At 32.8% G+C, this 20,382-nt stretch overlaps 2 protein-coding genes and 1 pseudogene across 5 annotated transcripts; 1 reads left to right on the top strand and 2 right to left on the bottom strand.

Annotated features, from left to right (window-relative positions):
• LOC104780033 (NADPH:quinone oxidoreductase-like) lies at positions 1-1,500 on the top strand (annotated as a pseudogene). The gene is made up of 3 exons (XR_015596619.1): positions 1-205; positions 318-509; positions 1,052-1,500. The product of XR_015596619.1 is annotated as an NADPH:quinone oxidoreductase-like (transcript).
• A 5,264-nt stretch (positions 1,501-6,764) lies between these two features.
• LOC104780032 (uncharacterized) lies at positions 6,765-8,147 on the bottom strand. The gene has a single exon (XM_010504492.3). The coding sequence runs from the start codon at positions 7,721-7,723 to the stop codon at positions 6,959-6,961; it is 765 nt and encodes a 254-aa protein (XP_010502794.1). The 5' UTR covers positions 7,724-8,147; the 3' UTR covers positions 6,765-6,958.
• Positions 8,148-12,148: 4,001 nt separating this feature from the next.
• LOC104780030 (putative phospholipid-transporting ATPase 8) lies at positions 12,149-17,216 on the bottom strand. 3 transcript variants are annotated; one of them, XM_010504490.3, is made up of 12 exons: positions 16,946-17,201; positions 16,353-16,827; positions 14,919-16,270; positions 14,713-14,823; positions 14,335-14,611; positions 14,149-14,237; positions 13,947-14,055; positions 13,633-13,857; positions 13,424-13,549; positions 13,256-13,354; positions 12,977-13,168; positions 12,149-12,908 (listed from the first exon to the last, which is right to left on the bottom strand). In XM_010504490.3, the coding sequence occupies exons 2-12, from the start codon at positions 16,743-16,745 to the stop codon at positions 12,297-12,299; spliced, it is 3,585 nt and encodes a 1,194-aa protein (XP_010502792.1). In that variant the 5' UTR covers positions 16,746-16,827; positions 16,946-17,201; the 3' UTR covers positions 12,149-12,296. The 3 variants fall into 3 exon arrangements, with proteins under 3 accessions (XP_010502792.1, XP_010502793.1, XP_087366152.1); XM_010504491.3 differs by having other exon boundaries at positions 16,353-16,813; positions 16,946-17,173; XM_087510026.1 differs by having other exon boundaries at positions 16,353-17,216.
• Between the last annotated feature and the right edge of the window lie 3,166 nt (positions 17,217-20,382).

The following is a 20,382-nucleotide window of genomic DNA, read 5'->3' as shown; positions in this document are numbered from 1 at the left end:
AAAGTTTTAAAGGTCCAAAACCAAAATTAGAGGGATCTCGTCCTTCACCTAACCCTCTCTCACATGCTTGTTCATCGGTCAAACACTTTCTCAAACTCTTTAATCGGAGAAAAAAAAAATGGAAGCAGTTACGGCGATAAAGCCACTAATCAGAGTCGCTGCTCTCTCCGTAAAACCTCTTTCAACACTGGTCTCCTCCGCGCCGGTATATTCTTATGTTTTCCGTAACCTTTGCAATTTTTGAATATGACAACACTTGATTTCGTTTGCTATTGCTAACTCTTCTTTTTTTTTTTTTTTGTGTGTGTTTCTTGCAGCGATTGAGTTAACGAAAGAATCGGTTCCAGGAATGCAAATTGAGTATGTAGACATATCTCCGTTACCGTTGATTAACACCGATCTTGAAGTCAACGGTACATATCCTCCGGTTGTTGAAGCTTTCCGGCAAAAGATTCTTGAAGCTGATAGTATTTTGTTTGCTTCTCCTGAATACAATTTCTCTGTTTCAGGTACTCTAATATAAAGGTTCTTTAAATTTAAAGATTGGTCTTAGAGAGTTCTTAATTTGTTTCAAGAAGATATGTTCTTTGTTTCGTTTTGTTGTGAGATGTCGTAAAGATTAGGATTTTGGTTTATCAAATTATCATCAAGTTTGATTTGATTAAGATATGTGACTGTTACTATGGTCCATCTTTGTCTTAGTCATATGCAACAACACTCTTTGACTGTTGTTGTTGGCTTGTGAAATTTTGATTTTGTGAGAAGTTGTGATATTTCTGTGAACTGTGTAGACGACTTTTACTTAGTGTTGAGGAATGTGACACGACTCTTAATTTGCCTGTTGTTGACTTGTGAATTTTTTCGATTTATTAGGAAATTGTGACATTACTTAAAGTCAATTCCAAATTTAACCCATGCAAGCTCTGCTATTGTGATAGTTGTATGCTTTTGCTTAGTGTTGTGGAATGTGACATTACTCTTTGACTGTTATTGGCTTATAAAGTTTCAAATCTTGTGGGAAGTTGTGACATTTCTTATGTTAATATACCAGCTCCACTGAAGAATGCTCTTGACTGGGCTTCGAGAGCACCTAATGTTTGGGCTGACAAACCCGCTGCCATTATAAGCACCGGTGGAGGTTTTGGTGGAGGAAGATCACAGTATCATCTACGACAAATCGGAGTATTCCTTGATCTTCATTTCATCAACAAACCTGAGTTTACTCTCAATGCGTTTCAGCCGCCTCAGAAATTCGACGAAGAAGGAAACCTGGTCGATGAAGCAGCTAGGGAGAGGTTGAAACAAGTCCTTGTCTCGTTACAAGCATTTACACTTCGACTTCAAGGTAAGTAAGTCAAGTGGGTCAAATCTCTGATCATTTGTGAGAGATCGTTTGTGTTAAATGGAAAATAATGACAATGTGTGTTTCACTTACCGTATAGTACACTTTGTACTTCTCATTAATATTGGTATACACAAACGAGTGATGATATTTTAATATCGACCATCATTGTCTTTTTTTTTTTACTTTGAGCCGCCCGCTATCTGTCTGCAAACCGTCTCATAATCAGTATGATCAGCTCTGATCTTCCGAGCCTTTGTCAACTGCTATAAGCTTTGGGGGGGTTACCCTTCTTGTTCGCTTTCGCTTTCGCTTTCAGGAGAGTGACCTTGATCAAATATCGATCCTGGCCAAATGAGGATCATCTGTTGGAAACATGCACAGTCGGCTCTACTATGTAAACACTGTAGCCAACAAAAATTAAGTGTCACGACTGATTTTATCTGAGAGACTGAGACTAAGATCAAACATGGTGGGTGGATCAGAATGGTCCACAGGAGAGTCCATTTTTCCAGAAAGCAATGTCATAAAGCATTTTCTATTTTCATGAAATAATATAATATATCAATGGAACTAGGGGAGGACCTTTAAACCGAACCGAACCAAACCGAACCAACCGAACTCAAACTGACCCAAACCAAACCCAATCCTACACTCCAACCATTCGGTTATGTTTCTTCTCAACCCAAATGGTTCGGATAACCCAATGTGTTTCTTAAATTAATTAATAAATATTATTAAATTTATAAATATGTGATCTTCTTACTTACTACTACTTGCATTTGGTTTCTATTTTACTTTATTTTAACTTTTCTAATAAAACCTAAATATAAATATAGATTTAGTTATATTAATATTAGGTATTTAATTTTAATTTTATAGCTTTTTAATTTATGTGATTAGTTGACTATTATAAAACCATAATCAATTTTATTTTGTTACATTAACTGATTTTTAAACCGATTAAAATCGAACCAAACTAAAACCAAACCGAACCAAACCAAACATAAACCGACCCGAACACAAACCAAACTAACTTCAGTTGAGTTTGGTTAGAGTTTTACCAAAACCGAACAAACCAAACCGAACCGAACCCAAACTTAAACCGAAATGCCCACCCCTAAATGGAACTAATCCATACTGATTAAATAGTGTTTGGCTCGAACGGCTTTATTTTTATTATTACTTGGTAATATTCGACGCAAATGCACGGATTGTTATATAATATAATATATTAACTAATTTAAATTTATTTGATAATCATAAAAAACTTAACAAATTAATTTAAATATCATTAACATTTCTTTACATTTATTTACTCAAATTATACAATATCAAAATATATAACTTGTTTAAATATAATCTGACATACATTATACAGATCTCTTAAAGTTATTTGTTTTTATTGTTCAACTTTGATAATAATTTTCATTAGCATTTTTGAGAATTGGAGGTAAAAAAAATATTATTAATAATAAAAACAAAATTTTACTATGTGATTTAAATAGATAATTTAAGTTTTTTGTATAAACTAACGCATAACCTAAAATATTTAATAATTAAAAACTAAACTATTTTGAAAGTAAAAAATACATATTTCCTATACAATCATGTGAAGTGCCATCAAAGTTTTAAAATACTATTTGCAAAGATTTTTTTTATATTCCCCTTAGTTTAAGATATATTGTTTGGTTTAGTTATAATTTTGAATCCTTTTAATAAAAGCTAGATAGAAGATAAAAAATCAATTTGTTTTTTTTATATAGAAAGTCTTTAAAGTACATATTTCAATTAAATTAAAAAATAGTGATTTTTATATAATTATATGTTGAATTACAAACTGAATATAATGATTATTATTCTAAAATACATGTATTACAATTTTGTTGGATGTAAGTGAGAGTTAAGAAAATTTGATTTGATAATTATATTATAATTTTTTAAAATTCCCCTTAATTTAAGATACATTTCTAGGCTTAGTTTTAATTTTTCATTCGTGTAGTAAAAGCTAGAAAGAAAATAAATATCAAATTGCTTTTTTATATATCAAAATCCTTAAAGTACATATTTGAATTAAATTTTAAAATAATGACTTTTATATAATTATATGTTGAATCACAAACTAAATATAATGATGAATATTCTAAAATATATTTATTACAATTTTGTTGGAGGTAAGAGAGAGGTAAGAAAAATTGATTTGATAATTATATTACAAAAATTTCTTTCATGAGAACATTTCAAATTTTAAGAATAAAATAAATATACATGAATTTGTAAGAACTAATCAAACATCTAAATTCAAACATCTAAAGTAATGAATTAAGATGTTTTTTTAGCTTGATTCCCTTATTATGAGATGGTTATAACCAAAATATTATTATTATGGTCATAAATTTTTTTATTATACATATGTATTTTAAATCAAAATAAGATAAGAAAACAACGAGAAAAAAAAGAAGAAGTACATAAAACAAAGAAACAATAAAATTCAAAACAATCTAAAATATATAGTAAACAAAAAATATAATCAAACTCTTAATTAGGTTTTCAACCTATGCAAGGACATTATAAAAAAGAAAGAAAATATTTAGGATTTGAAATATGGTGGAGAAGGATGTGTGAATGATTATTTATAGGATAAAAAGTGATAGAAGTTACATTTCTAAAATAATTAAATTAGAAAAGTGACAATTATAGTTAATAGTGTGTTTCAATGAAAATGAATGGAGGAGAAAAAGTCTATTCATAATTTATGTAATTTCAGTTATAATTTAGTAATAAAGAATGAATTTAAAGTATACATTAATGTAATGTATATGATTAAATGTGTTGTTTAATTTAAAATAAATATTCAATTTTTAAAAAAAAAATGTTAAATAGACTAATAAGTTGAAAGTGAAACTTTATTTTTGTATATATGATTTTTATATTTTTTTAAGGACTTCACCTATGGGATAGGAAGGTAAGTAGATTCTTCCACGTCTTGTTACGCAAAAACTCACCCCACGTGGACTTGTGAATGGAAAACTCACAACTTCAAAGTACAATTGCGACTTCACTTTTCAGGGAATGGGTGTTTCGACACTTCAGGCGCAATATTGGAATCGTAAAACTACTAAAAATCTTATGTTTTTTATGTAGCAATGTTTATTATCGGAGTTAGCAGTCTGGCAACAGACCACACTCTTCATCTTCGGATGGCCTACTAGCATAGTAAAGTTCTTTATCTTTTGGGTTTTTAATCCATTTGTTTTAGTTTTTAAGCCTTGCTATGTTTCTTTCTGTTTTATGTCATGTTTATTGTATCATGTGTTATTAGGCTAAACTTGGGTTATATGTTAGGGATTGAAACATGTAATTAGTTGCTTCCTTTGTTTCTGAACGTGTTTCTTATAGTCAGAATTTTTGTGTGTAGACCCTCAAAAAGGTCACAATCTAGGCAGTCATTCTTTATTCTTATCATTATGTGAATCTTGTCTTTAATGTAGGATTCATATTGCTATGTGCTTATAGGGTTAATGGCATATTGTGGCTTCTCACGATTTTGAAATATACAAATATAAATCTAATTGAATAAATTTTGAAAAAAAAATACCACGACATTATATAAAATAGCATTCGATTAGAGCTATGATATAGTCACGGTATAAACACCTAACATAGTGTGTAAAATGACTTATAACATTATTTAAAAATTAGAAAAAAAAATGATAACAAAGCATTTCGGTAGTGCTATTGTAAAAGAACTCTACCATAGCATACATATCTAGCGCTATCGTATATTTAGTACCTACGATAACAGTAGCCTAACATAGCGTTTGTAAAAAAGCTATAAATGGCGTATTATAGCGCTCCTCTATTGCTATCAATGTAGATATTTGTAGTAGTGTAAAGGAGTTGCCAAATTCGTAGCAGAACTCACTTGGCTAAGGAACCTCATGCGAGAACTTCATCTCCCACTTCACAAGGCTTCACTGGTCTACTGTGATAACATAGGATCAGTTTACTTGGCAAATAATCCAGTTCAGCATCAGCGTACCAAACACATTGAACTGGACATACATTTTTGTCAGAGAAAAAATTGCAATAGAAGAAGTAAAAGTTATACACGTTCCATGCTCTCTGCAATATGTGGACATCTTCACTAAGGGTCTGCCGATTTACCTCTTCAATGAGTTTCGAACCAGCTTAACTATCAGGACACCCGATGCTTCAACTGCGGGAGAGTGATAGAATATAGGATATTCTGTTACAACCACTTAGCTGATATCGTATATATCTCGTTGTATATATCCCACATTATGTGAAGTCCTCTGTAACCTATTCGGCTTTATAAGGCCTTCTAAATCAATGAATTCCTCAAAGGGAAATCATTCATCTTTCACTTCTTTCATTGTAAACATCCTCTCTATGAAGATAGCTTATTTACAATTAAACCTGTAAAAGAAGAAAAAAATCAATAAGGAGAATATGTATTTCCATAGCTACGGAAGTAGTTTCTAATCTATAGACACGACCCTACTCTATAACACAATTATTTTGACAAGAATTTAATATTCACAGTAAAGTAGATATACAATATTAGACCTGAAATTATTATCGGCTATCTGTGGATATCCATATTTGTATCCGAATCCGTTTCGAAAAAAACGGATATCCAGATAAACGGATACGAATATAGATAGTGAAATATCAGATAAAACGGATACGAATACGAATACGGATAGTGCTAAATTTCAAAACGGATAACGAATATCCATTTTTCTCGGATATCCTGTATTATATTCGGATACGGATACGGATAATACTAAATTTTAAAAAGGATATTCGGTTTTTCACAGATATCCGGTATTTGTATACGGATATCCGGTATTTTTGTCCAAAATACATGGTATTTTATACAAATACGCTGTATTTTAGTTTAAAATACGTATATTGTTTTTTGAATTTTTTTTACGGATATCCGCTGATATTTGCGGATAATCGAATTTTTAACAGATATCTGGATAACGGATATCCAAAATTTTCGGATACGAATATAGATAACAAATTACGGATAAAATAGATATGGATATCCGAAAAAACAGGATATCCGCTCCGTTTACGGGCCTATATAATATCTATATCATTTACCAAAACAAAAGAAAGAATGAGTACGTGTCAATGTATAAATTAATGATGTCCATACATAAAAATCAAAAAAATTGTCTTCTTTTGCATTACATGTCTTAAATTAAATCCATCATTTTCGTAAAACAACCATCAAGTGCACACTAAAAAACACTAAACCTGTCAATTCTTAATTCAAATAAAATATCTCCAACTATATAAATTTACATCAAAACCTCCACCCAAATTATAAAGGAACAAAAATATATACATACACAACAACATATGATAAATGAACATGATCAAAACATAATTTAAGATGTGGTTTATTAAAAAATTACCCAATCTACATCTTTATAATATAAACTATGAGATATTTCCTTTAATTTTATTAGATACGAATGTGTGTGTATAATCGTATTCTTTTTTTTTCTTGATTGTAAAAGAAAAAAAGAAAAAAACACTAATTTTATATCTCCGTAAAGATCCAAAGTAAATGATGGATCAGAAGGGTGGGAAAGCTTTGCCGTAACGATGATTAAAGTTAGAGAAAAGTCCAACAAGATCTTGCTTGTACGGCAAATATGATTTTCTCTTGTCTTCTTCTTTCATCGCTTTATTCCTCAGATAAAACTTCTCATGTGCTGATACCACCGTCACCGTTACTACTTTCTCCTTCTTCTTCTTCGAAGCCTTCTTCGTAGATTCGTCCTCTACTACTGGATTCAAGAATTTGAGTGACTGCTTACCATCGCTTCTACTTCTCTTGAGAAGGTCTCTCAAACGCCACCGTTTCGTTGACCATGACGATGTAGAAGACGAACCTGTAGATTTGCTTTTTCTGCATCCTCCGCTTGGTGACATCTCCGCCGTGGATCTCGCCGGTGTCCACGGACAATAGATCTCGCTTGGAATCTCGTCGAACTCGTCATCATCATCATCATCCTCGTCGGAAGAGGATGAATACGTTTCTTGCTGCGGTGGTTGATCGTTGCGTTCACGGAGGAAGAGATCCTTCAAAGGAACTATAACGGCTTTCTCCTCCGGAGGAGATGTTTCGCCGGAGATTAGATTCTGGTTAAAAACAGGGAAAACGAGTCCATCGTCGTCGGGAGAAGACGTCGCCGCCAACGAAAACTCGAATTCTTCGTCTGATTTCTCTCTGTAACAAACTCTCTCGGCGATCTCCGCTAATCGATCGCCGGAATAAGTACTGAAGCTAGGTGAAAACGACGCCGTGTAAGCGCTAGAATCGTCGTATTGCTCCATTGGAATCGGATTGTACAGTTGACAAATGAAAAGAGCGTGAGAAAGAAGAGGAAAGAGAGAGAGAGAGAGAGAGAGAGAAAGAGAGAGAGAGAGAGGTTTTGCTTTAATGGAGTTTTTTTGTCAAGTTGTGTAAATTAGCCGTATATATAGGAGGAAGTGGTTGGGGCACATGGAAATAGTGGCAATTTCAGTAAATAACTGAGTTAAAGTGTTTTTCTTTAATGTTGTGACTCATTTATTTGTGTTAAAGCTAAAGAAGAGATGATGGAAGAAGAAGCATAACGTGGAGTTTCTAGAAGCGAATCCCGCTACTTGATCCAGAAGTTTTGGTGTAATATGAGATTTTTTTTTTTTTTTTTTATGTTTCTTTAATGTAAATCTGATTCCGAGCTCTATGAATAGTTATAAAAATTTGAATGGAGTTTAAATTGTTTTATCTGAACCGAACCGAAAACCGAATTTTATTAAATTTTAACAAAATTTTAGTTATCTAGAAAGCTAAACCGAATCCAATTCAAATTCAACAATACCTATCTGAACCAAACGGTCATAAAACCTGAACATATATTTAAACTTTCATACCAAATTACCAAAATCTGACAAATTTTGTATAGAAATTGATCCGTAAACTGAATGCTCATATGTGTAAAAGAGTGTTCGAAACATGCTAATCAGTCTATTGTTCGTTTTATTTAATGATATGTTTGTTCTATTTCATTTAATGATTTCAGGATTCATTTGATGTTTATTTAATTAGTATCTTATCATTTATTATTGGCTAAATTATGTAAAATACAAAATAAATAATTGGCAGAACCCATTTGGTAGTTTAATTATGTAAAATGGCAGAATCCGTTAATTAGTTGGCAGAAAAAGATATGTGTTTCATTCAGATAAAACTGTAATATAAATTTAAAATTGGGGTAATTTTTAATTATAGCATGTGCATATATGAGAAAGAAAAATAAGTGTCAAAAATCCTTTGCAAGAAAAAAGATGCAGACTTTTTAGCTAAAAGACTAGTTTCATAAAGACCGTCACCGTTGTACATATATAGAAATATATATATTAATCATAATGTTTTATGGATATTCCTATTTCGTTTTCATAATAAACAGAGGACAAATATATTAAGATGCATACATCATCGATCACGTCTCATTAGTTCAACAGCCATTTTTAAGTTAACATTTTCAATGTTTTATAAGATTAATTTGTTGAAATCTTCATATTCTTTTGTGATGTATGTGTGTGATGCAAAGTTGAATTGTAGTCCAAGCACTCTAAATATAAAGGAAAATGCATACGTAATTGCTGACAAGTGCAATAGAACGAACTCATGAATCATGGCTGATGCGTTTGATTCTAATATTTTTGTTTCATTTTTGTTATAATAATGTATTGTAATCTTAGCTTCTCGAAAACGAACGTTCGAATCCGAATCATTTCATTTTTCTAACCCACCACAATAATATATCACTGATAGAGCAATAAATACGATAATGTTATAAGATTTTTTTTTCTCACATGGGGACATATACGTACAATCTGTATATACGTATAATAATACTTCTAGAAGTCGTTATCACATTTCTTGACGGAGTCTTGTGAGCGAAGTAAAAGAGACTTGCAAATCGCTATCAAAATCAAATCAACAATTTTTATTTACATTATTTTCTTCCACCATTAAGACCAAATCGTCACATTATCCGGATTCAGTGTTATACAATTCTATATTGTTTGATTAAATATTGTTTTGCGTAGTTGTATAAAAATCAAAATGTTATATGAAACATACCTCGGATTAAGAAAACGTTGACCGAGGAAACAGTATCTCTAGAACTTGTGAGTTGTCATAGTATATATGAAAAATAATAACCAAATTGATCATTGAAAACTAGATTCACACCATGATATGATTTAACAAGTTAGAACAAAAATACTTGGTTCACAAACCAATTATATTGCCTTCATGCACAATTATCAAACTCGTGCTTGAGCATGCGTTAAGTAATTAATTAACTGATCAAAACATTTATTTGCATTGCCTTTATTATACAGCGTCTGATATGTATCATACTAAGGTGTTGCAAGATTAACTCATTAATTAACACATTACATGCTAATAGCACACTTCTTCAAAATTCAAATCAAGCATCTACACCTTATAGCTCTTAATTTATTTTCTGGATATTAAAAAAATACATGACCAACCGATGCACTAGTTGTAAAAACGCTATTTTTTGTTTGAATATAATTTAACATTAGATTAAATATATATATATATATATATATATATACATGAACAAATTTTAAATTGTCGAACTTTTTTTATATACTAAGCAATAATAATTAAATTGATAGCATTGGAACAACCATAATATCATTGTGAAACTATCCAACCATAATAGATTCTTAAAATAAATTATTTTTGAAGTAACATGTATTAATTTACAATAAATCCCCTATATAATAAAACGGAAGTATACAACCTTCTTTTGTAGACTATATAACTTTTATAAGTTAGTTACAAAATAGGTTATACATTAGATATAGGTTGGTTACAAAAAAACGTTATAGATTAATTGGTCAATCAATGGCCTATATGAATACAGTTAAGAATATCCCAAAAAATCTTATTAAAGAGAATATTTCAATGATTTATATAATTTTCTAAATAAAATCTTTAGTATTCCATGTATTGTTACAAAATATACTACACCGCGTGCATATAATTTTTATTACTATTTATATTTTATATTGTATTTGTTTATTATATATTGGATGTTTTCCATTGAGAAATAACTAAATTTTCCGATCGTTTGTGCGGCTAAATGCAGAGCCGACCCTTGACACAGGCAGGTGAAGCACATGCTTGTGACCTCCAAATAAAATAGTGAATATTCGACCATTTTTTCCTAAAAACTTCATTAGTTCTATCGGTAAAAAGGTAGGACATTAGTACTAAAGGTGAATGATTTAAATCTTTCAAGTATTCTTTGTGTTTTCAAGTTTTTAAAAAAAATATTAATGTATAATTGCCCCACCAAAAAAATGGGCTTGTGACTTTAATATTTTCAGAAAAGACTATGGCTAAATATTTATATTAATTTTTTAATCTGCAATATATTTCATTATCATTTGTTTGTTATATTTAGTTTGTTTTGTTTAGTGTTTGAGATTCTATTTTGATTGTTAATTATTATAACATAAAATAAGGAATCTAAATACATAGTAAAGTCATTTATAAGGTATGATTAACTCACATTTTTCCTAATGATTTAATTATTTTACACAATCTTAGTTAAATCAACTTAATTTTTATATGTCAAATATTCTAATATTAATAATGTTGACAAATAATAAAATGAGGATTTAACCTGTGTTAGCACAAATTTAGTGATATTTTATTAATTCTAACATGTTCTCTTTATAACTCATCTACTATATAACCATATTATATAGTATTTCAAAAAAAAAAACTAATTTTACATTTGTAATATTTAAAAATTTTATTAAGTTTATATATATATATATATGAATTATAATATTTAAATAAATATGAATCGAAGTTCTTCTTACGTTAAGAATTAAAGTTCACAGGTTTTGAAAAAATAGGAATCAAATTGTTGTTCTTGGTTGCAAAAGATTCATAGATAGAATATATTTAATACACAATAGAAAGTGTGATTAAATATATCATACTTTATGTTTTTATATTTATTCTGCTGTATTTGTTTTAGTTGGAATGGTACATAAAATATTTATGAAACAAAATCTAAAGTAAAGTTATTTTTGGAAATTTTTAGAGATTAATGTTGTAAATAAATTTTTAAATAAGCAAAACTAAAAGGGCATAACACAAAATGTACTTCAAAAATGTTAATATAGATACTGTTAGCCATAAAAATATATTCTTAGGCGTAAAAAAAATAAAATCTTGGCAATTTATTACACTTAATCGTGATTTCCGAAATCTGATTGTGCATCTGAAAATAAAATCTTACCTAATCATAGGTCGTATTAAAAAACTTTTATCAAACATGTTCAAAAATTAAAATAAAAACAAATAACAAACGTAACCATTTCTCATACATAAAATTACAAATTTAACAATATAAAACTTACAAAATAGGTATTTTTTTCAAATTATTATATTTAACATATGATTTTATTGCATAATGTTTTATCCAAAAAAAATTTTAAAAATAATTATATAAATTATATTTTATTCTAAAATTATAATATAAATAAAATAAATTTCAATCCGTACTCTATCATCGTCCTATCCTAGGAAGAATATATAAAATGGAACCTATAAAAAAGTCCAACTTTATCCAAAAAAGTATAACTAGAACCCTTTTTTTTTTGTTAAATAACTATACTTATATAAAGCAGTTATATTCTAGATAAATCGCATTGAACTTCCTAAAAATAGCTAACAAATTAAACACACTCTCAAATAAGTAGTCACACTACAATCTATATTTACAAAATCAGGAATAACAATGAACCTTTTTTTTTCTTTTTTGTCAAAGAAATAACAATGAACCTAAGTTGCGTAAAATATGAATCAATTCCAAGAGTCCCTTCTCAACAAATTTGCCCTAAGATGATGCAAGGTAAACTCAACTTGCACCGGAAGCTCATCGGGAACCGAACTTGGCGCAGTCTCTGTCCGCTCCGTTCTCTTCTGTTCAACTATAATATCGTGGTACATTGGTCTGAACTTAATCTGAAACGCCCTGTAAGTGAAATACGGCAAGAGAGCAGCGAACGTCACAAGGAAAAGAGTGAGCCAACAGATCGGACTCGGTGCTGAAGTCTCGACGAAGACCTGATACGCGGTTGTGGAAAACGTTGGAGGAAGAGAACCGTAGATGACAAGAAACAAGTACCAAACCCCAATGCTTCCCCATATGAAGCAATGTTGGATCCAAGTGAAGTAGTTTATCGAAATCGCCATTTGGCAATTCACAGTCCAGACCACGGAAGAGTACATTGTGACTCCAAGAACCGAGTAATCAACTACTTGGCCATCCTTCCGAAAAGCTTGAGCTGCCATTGTGTTGATTGTGAGGAAGAAAATGATCATTGAGCTTATGATCCCATTCAACATCCAACCAAGGATCCGTTCCCAGTTGAATAATATGTTTTGTACTCCTTCTTGATACAACAACGGATACTGCGCCAAAAGAAACGTAATGTGACTTTTTTCTACAATCGCGGTCGAGAGAGAAAGAGAACTTTTACCTTGAGACAAAGACGAGCAGAGACATCTTGATCGAAGACTCCAAGAGCGATGACGGGAAGTGAAGTGAAGAAGACGTTGAAGCAAGACATGTACCAATCGTTATAAGCTGGTTTGCCAGAGAAAGAAGCATAAGCTTCGTACCAAAACAGCGTGAACCCGAACGTGAGGTTCTTGTAGAAGAAGTAACATATCTGAATACGACAAGATAAAACAATCACAAATAAGAACAATGATTCTGAACCATTCTTTCAGTGAGTTGAGTTTTAAAAGCTTGTTACCATCAACGCGATTCGTCTATAACACCAATGGCCGTGAACAAGCAACAAACGTTCAAGAAACCGAAACTCAGCAATCGCAAAATCACTAGCCATCACTGCCTGTAACAGAAAACTTCATGGCTTTAATAATCATTACATAGTAAAAAAAGAAGCTAAGTAAATTAGTACCTGCATTCCTTCAGCACCACTTATGCCAACTCCAATATCAGCTTCTTGAAGCATTCCAACATCATTTGCACCATCTCCAATGGCAAGTGTTGTTCTACCTGTCCCATTCTTTACCAATCTTGTAACCTAACATATATATTCAATCCCTCTCAATCAGATTACTTCAATATGTGAAAAAACAGAACGAGAAGTGGTAAAGCGAATCTTACAAGAGCCTTTTGTTTAGGTGAAGACCGGCAACATATAACAGAGTTACATCGAATCGCAAGTTCCAAGAACTCTTTCTCAAGCTTTGTGTCTAATGCAAAAGTTAATGACTTTCCATCAATCACTAAACCAAACATTTCCGAGTTTTCTTTAGCTGAATCATCGGTTGCTGCAGCAGTTTGTAACATTCCTTCTCGTAACTGTTTCTTAATACTCTGAAATGAAGCCTAGTAACAAACACAGAGACAACATACATCATTTACCATTATAACATATAAATTCAACTAAACGGGCAGAAACAAGAAAAACAAACTACCTTTGCAACAGCCTCTTTGTCTCCTTGCTTTTCCAAGGTTTCAATGTCAGATGAATCTAGAGTTATCAAAATCTTCTTCATGCCTTCTCTTAATAGACTACAAGCATATCTGTCACAAACAGCACAACTTAGTACATTTGAATTTTGAATTTTCACAGAAAAAAAAAAGAAGATAAATCATATATTAGAAGTCTGTAAATACCCGATGTTTATTGCTGTTTCTGTCTTATCACCGGTTAAAACCCATATCTTGACTCCAGCCTGAGATAACTTTGCAATACAATCTGGAACCTGTTAACAAGAAAAATGCCAAAAAAAAAAAAACAAATGATATGCTAAAGTAGCCAGAAATTGAAATAACTAACAAATGTCATTTTGTTATACTTACACCTTTCTGCAGTTTGTCTTCCACTGCAGTAGAGCCAAGAAGAATCAAATCCTTCTCAATCTTATCAGCAGCTGCATCAATCAAAGCATCTCTATCTTCAGTAACCAAAGTTTTGGCATTCACAAACTCCTCTTCCCAGATACTGTACTCTTCTTCATCTATCTCTCTGTATGTAATCACCAATGTTCTTAGACCTGCCTCTGCATACTTCTTGATATGTTCCTTTGTCTCTCTCTCATTTTGCCGTCCGTGTTTTGCAAGTCTTTCAAACATTACACTGAACACATGACAAATCAAAATAAAAGTAAACATATAATATTTTCAAGACTAGCTTTGTCCAAATCAAGAAGTTCTGACAAAAGGGAGAAACTAGTAAACCTGTCTGCGCCTTTTGAAAGCAACAACAACCGGTCTTCCGGATTCCGAACGATTACCGACATTCTTTTCCTTGAACTGCTGAACTCTAGGACATGAAGAAGCTCATATACTCTGAACATGTAACAAAAATGTGATAAATTCATTGACCACGGAAATGTTGTATTCTCATGCTACTAGAGAAATCAAGAACTGTGATAGATAGATACCTGTCAACTTTTTCACCAGTCATATGGTCTATCTCATGCAAGGAGATACTAGTTTGAGACCTTGAAAAGAATTCAAATCCAAGCTCTCGAGAAGCTATGACAAAAGCCGCTTCATCAGGAGACTCAGCTTCATATGTGATCTCTCCAGTATCACTGTTAACATCAGGAATAGCAGTGTGACAAATGGCCAGTACCCTAAAAAACTTCTGAATGAGTTCTGCATGCGGTTGAGTAATCCATTCCCCATCAACAATTCTCTCATCCCAGAAGTTAAAACCTTTAACAGACTTTGTCGAACTCGTTTTCTTCTCCTTAATGGATAAAGAATCATCATCACCAACTTCTTCTTGAGGTATAAGACCTTTTCGCTTTCTCAAGGCCATTTCTACTTCCGTCATACCACGTCCATAAGCAGTTCCAGCAATGGAACATTTCACAAACTCCATTGAATTACAAGTCAGAGTACCTGTTTTATCCGAGAGAATCGTATCGACTTGACCAAGTTCTTCATTCAGATTAGACGTTCTTGCACGAGCAGGCCTATCTGTTTCCTCATGGTACATTTCTTGATCTTGGTTTATAAAAATACTCTGTAACACCTTCACAACCTCGATTGACACATACAAAGATATCGGTATTAAGTAACCATATAGCATCAGAGCTGTCAAGAAATGAAAGAAAGCAGCAGCAACCGCTCTCTTGGGATCATAGAAAACAGTAGTCTGATCAGGTCTAAGGTACCATCTCCTTAGCTTCCCATTATCACTCACACCTCTTCTCGTTGCTATCCCAAAGAACACGGATCCAGTAAACGCTATCACAATCAAGATACTGAAGAGAATGTAAATGATCTTATCCATTTTTTTCTCAATCTTACTCCTCTTAGAAGGAGGATCAGTAGCATTCTGCATCACTTTGGTATCATGACCCGTGAAAACAACCACACCGTAGACATAATCTGTATTTTTCAGCTTTGAATCCCTCAAGAGTATCTGCTGAGGAGATAAAGGATAATGCTTTTCTTCATATTGAAGTGTTCCCACAAAGGAATAGAGATGCTCGTTAGGATCCTCACATTTGATCACTCCCCTGAAGTTCTTGATTGTCTCTTCGTCCGATGTGACCTCCAACGCGTGCTTTAGCTTCAGATTAGTCTCTCCGTCAAGATTCATGGTTTCAACATAACAAATCCCATCTTCATAGCTTGATGAAAGAAGAAGAAGATCAGCTGGGAAATATTCATCTTTATAAACCTTCACAAGATCACCAACTCGAAGATTTTTCCACTTCGTTTCGCCAAATGTTCTGTTTTTACCATAAACTTCAACCTTTCTATTGTTAGCTTCAACATCCTAAAAAAACAAGAACACATTAACAAATCATCAAAACACATCATAATCTCAAAAACATCAAAGAAAAAAAAAACAGACATACTTGTTTCTTTCTCCTCAAATCTTCAACACCTTCTTTAACCATAGTCGCACCGATCACAAACAAGAGCGGTGCAAGAACACTAGGAGCGGTAAAAGGAGCCAAAGGGCTAAAGGAAACGAAAGCAACAACGAGGAAATATATATTCGCAACTCTTCTAAACTGCTCAAACAGAGACTTTGGGATGAAATTAGCAGCAGTGTACTTAGTGGTTGATACATAATTCCCTTTGTAATTAAGCTGAAGAGCCTCAGGGTTATCAGGATCATTGCAGAACACAACTCTTGAGTAACCTCTTGACCCAATCTGAGAATGATCATCTCTAGAGGAAGGTTTAAAACACTTGAAAGAATACAATTTACTCAGTTTCATCCCTTTTCTCCTCTCTCCAGCCATAGATCAAGAAACTTTTGCACAAAACTTCAAGAACGATCAAGAAGATCACAAAGCCATAAATGTAGTAGCTGAAGAGAACCAGCTAGAATCAAAATAGTGTGGATAAGGAAATCTAGAAGCTACACTTAACAGTAACTAATTATTCCAGAAAACCAAGAAGAAAAAAAAACAATTTATTAGTATATTAAAAGATCCCTTACTTGGTCCCAATTGTGTTCCCAAGATCTATTTCTTGCAGAGAAGACAGAGGAAAAAAAGAGTAAAATAAAGCAAAGAATGTGTTCTTGCTGTGAGCACTACTCAACTTTGCCTCTTTTGTAAGTAAACAACGAAAAGCATTGTCAAATTTTTTTTTTTTTTTTAATTTCACTTTTTAAAGTTTTCAACATTTTCTCATCTGTATTTATCTTTTTTTTTTTTTTTTTTTTTTTACCTTGTGTAATTCTTTTCTCCTCTGTTGTGTTTTGTCTTAACCGTACGGAGTTTAGTGAAGAGCTTATGACAGTTGTCGGTCTTACACGAGTCCAACGTGAACATTGCGACACGTGCAGTAGTAGTGATAAATTATTGCGAAGAAAATGTAACTGTTATTGGATGTTGATTAGAGTCGCACCGTTTCCTAACTATTTACATTTAAGGAGCATTTTTGCTGATTGATTTATTTAATTTGTAAAACATGTCCTTGTCACAGATTCGGTTTGGTCCATCTTTTACTAGAAAAACACAAAAATACAAATAATATAGAAATGTAATATACCTCACGTAAGTTACAATTAGAGTAATAAAAGTAATTCTCAAATGAATAAAAGTAAAAATGTTTGTATTCATGGAATGTGTTTACGTAACACGGATTCTCACCTAACAATCTAGCATACACTAGTCTACTCATCTTTACATAATAAACTTATTCGTTATTTAGTTTCTTTGAAGACTAAACCACAAATATATTTAATTTATAACTTTAATTGTAACTTCTACATTATTGAATTAAAGAAAAACCAATATATAGTTTTGAACTACCAAACAAATATTAAGATATTATAATATTGGTGGTTTAAGGTTATGTAATATGATCTCTTACAAGCAAAAGTATGCATGTGCTTAGAGTTATGGAGACTGAAGACTGTCTTTAGAAATGTTTTTAATTCATGTGAAAAAGTCGAAAACTAATAGACATATATGCATCTTCCAAATAATAAGTAACAAGAAATATTATTTGATAATATAGTGTTAACTTTAAAATAAAAAATCTAGAATTTCCTAATAATTTGTAATAGAATAATAATTAAAATAGAGTGTTAACCAAAAAATCTAGAATTCCAAACCTATCCTAATCTATAGTTACAAACTGTGCATCGTTTGTAAAATTCTAACAATTGCTTTGTTTATTCTGAAAGAAAAAAAAAATACTAGATGAAAAAAATTATAATGAAAGAATTAAAGGATTACCAACTAATTACGCTACATATAGGCAGTATAGCATTAGTGAAAAAAATTATTTGGAAATGCAACGTTGGTTTTGGATCTAGACTATAATCGCACCGTTTTCTAGCTATCTCACGTTAAGGAAGTTTGCTGATTCATTTATACAATTAGACTAGTAGTTATCACAAATTTGGTTGGGTCTATAGGTTTTACGATGTTATAGTAAGTTTTAAAGAAAAGAAAAAAGCTAAAGGAAATAGTATATATACGTAGATAAAATGCAATAGCTCACGCATAGTTGCAATTCAAGTAATAAAATTATTAAAAAAAATGTATATCCGTCGTAAACCGAAGCCCTGTTTTTTTACTGATCGCTGCAATAGTGACTGCGACTGAAAATTAAAGAGGGGAAGGTGAACGGACGACACAATTTTTAAAAAAATTAGTCGCTGAGTTTTTTGTAACGTGCTGTTCAAGACTATTACAATGGTGATAGTGGAGAGATTGAAAGGGGTCATGCCACGGCGGGTTATTGGTCCAGCACAAACGAGTTTCATCCCAAGGAGATTGAGCTCCGATAATATCATTATTGTCGAAGAGGCCGTTCGTTCTATGCGACGAAAGAAGGGGAGTAAAGGTTGGATGTTACTGAAATTAGATTTGGAAAAGGCATATGATCGAATTCGATGGGATTTTCTGGAAGATACTCTCAAAGCTGTTGGTTTATCAGAGAATTGGGTGAGATGGATACGGGTCCATCCATGAATGTGTTGTGGAATGGTGAGAAAACTGATGTTTTTATACCCTCAAGAGGATTAAGACAGGGGATCCTTTATCCCATATTTGTTTGTGTTATGTTTGGAACGGCTCTGTCATTTGATTGAAGGCACAATGGAGGAGAAGAAGTGGAAGCCAATCAAACTATCACAAACGGGACCGCGGTTATCCCATGTTTGCTTTGCAGATGATCTTATCCTCTTTGCAGAGGCATCAGTGGCGCAAGTTCGGGTGATTAGAGGGGTTTTGGAGAAGTTTTGGGAGGTTTCGGGTCAGAAAGTGAGTCTCGAGAAGTCTAAAATATTCTTCTCTGAGAATGTCTCTAGAGAGATGGAAAGTTTGATTAGTGCGGAGAGTGGCATTAAGTCGACAAAAGAGCTGGGAAAATACCTTGGAAAGGAGAGTGTAGAGAAGGTTTCCTCGAGATTAGCAGGATGGAAGGGTCTTTTGCTTAGCTTTGCGGGAAGGTTAACCCTGACTAAGTCTGTTTTAGCATCGATCCCGGTACATACTATGAGTACCATAAAACTGCCACAAGCAACGCTGGTCCGTTTAGACCGAGTGTCTCGGGATTTTCTGTGGGGTAGTACTGCAGAGAAGCGTACTCAACATCTAGTAGCCTGAAAGAGGGTGTGTTTACCAAAGGATGAGGGGGGTTTGGGTATTCGAGCAACATCGGATATGAATAAAGCTATGATTGCTAAGGTGGGATGGAGAGTGTTGCATGATCATCATAGTTTGTGGGCTCGGGTTGTTCGACATAAGTATAAGGTTGGGGAGGTGCATAATCATGCCTAGACAGTGGCACAAAGTAAATGGTCCTCTACTTGGAGGAGTGTGGGTGTGGGACTGCGTGAAGTGGTGCTTAAAGGACAAGGTTAGGTTGCTGGTGACGGGCGCCAAATATGTTTTTGGACTGACAATTGGCTCTCGGATAAAGCCCTGGTGGATGGGATAACTGGGGTGTTGCCTACCGGGTTTGAAGCTGTTACAGCTCGGGATCTTTGGCGAGATAATGGTGGTTGGGATTATTCCCGCATTGTTCCATATATCACAGACAATACAAGACTGGAGATAGCTAATGTGGCTTTGGACAGCTTCACGGGTTCCCGTGATAGATTGTCTTGGAAGGGAACTCTGGATGGTAAGTTTACGGTTAAGTCGGCTTATAGGATGTTGACAAAAGATGGTATAGCTAAGCAGAATATAGATAATTTTTTTCATCGCATTTGGAAGGTGTTGGTACCAGAGAGAGTTAGGTGTTTTCTGTGGTTAGTCGCTCAGCAGGTGATTATAACAAATGCAGAAAGGAAGAGGAGGCATCTCTCAGATTCTGATGTCTGTCAGGTGTGTTGAGGAGATGTGAAATCTATTATTCATGTGCTCCGCGACTGCCCTGCTATGGCTAGTCTATGGGCTCAAATTATACCGCAGT

This window comes from Camelina sativa, chromosome 4 (genome assembly GCF_030686135.1).
Source record: "Camelina sativa cultivar CO46 ecotype springtype chromosome 4, ASM3068613v1".
Taxonomy (NCBI): domain Eukaryota; kingdom Viridiplantae; phylum Streptophyta; class Magnoliopsida; order Brassicales; family Brassicaceae; genus Camelina; species Camelina sativa.
The sequence above is the reverse complement of the archived record's forward strand: the minus strand, read 5'-3'. Positions and strand labels throughout refer to the sequence as shown.

What these genes read in the sequence shown, in the direction of transcription:
- LOC104780032 (XM_010504492.3), bottom strand. Translation starts at nt 7,723, where the DNA reads ATGGAGCAATACGACGATTCTAGCGCTTACACGGCGTCGTTTTCACCT.
- LOC104780030 (XM_087510026.1), bottom strand. Translation starts at nt 16,745, where the DNA reads ATGGCTGGAGAGAGGAGAAAAGGGATGAAACTGAGTAAATTGTATTCT. An exon ending in ACTGGTGAAAAAGTTGACAG is followed by an intron (nt 14,824 to 14,918) that starts GTATCTATCTAT and finishes TTACATGTTCAG; the next exon opens with AGTATATGAGCTTCTTCATG. An exon ending in ATAGACGAATCGCGTTGATG is followed by an intron (nt 13,169 to 13,255) that starts GTAACAAGCTTT and finishes TGTCGTATTCAG; the next exon opens with ATATGTTACTTCTTCTACAA.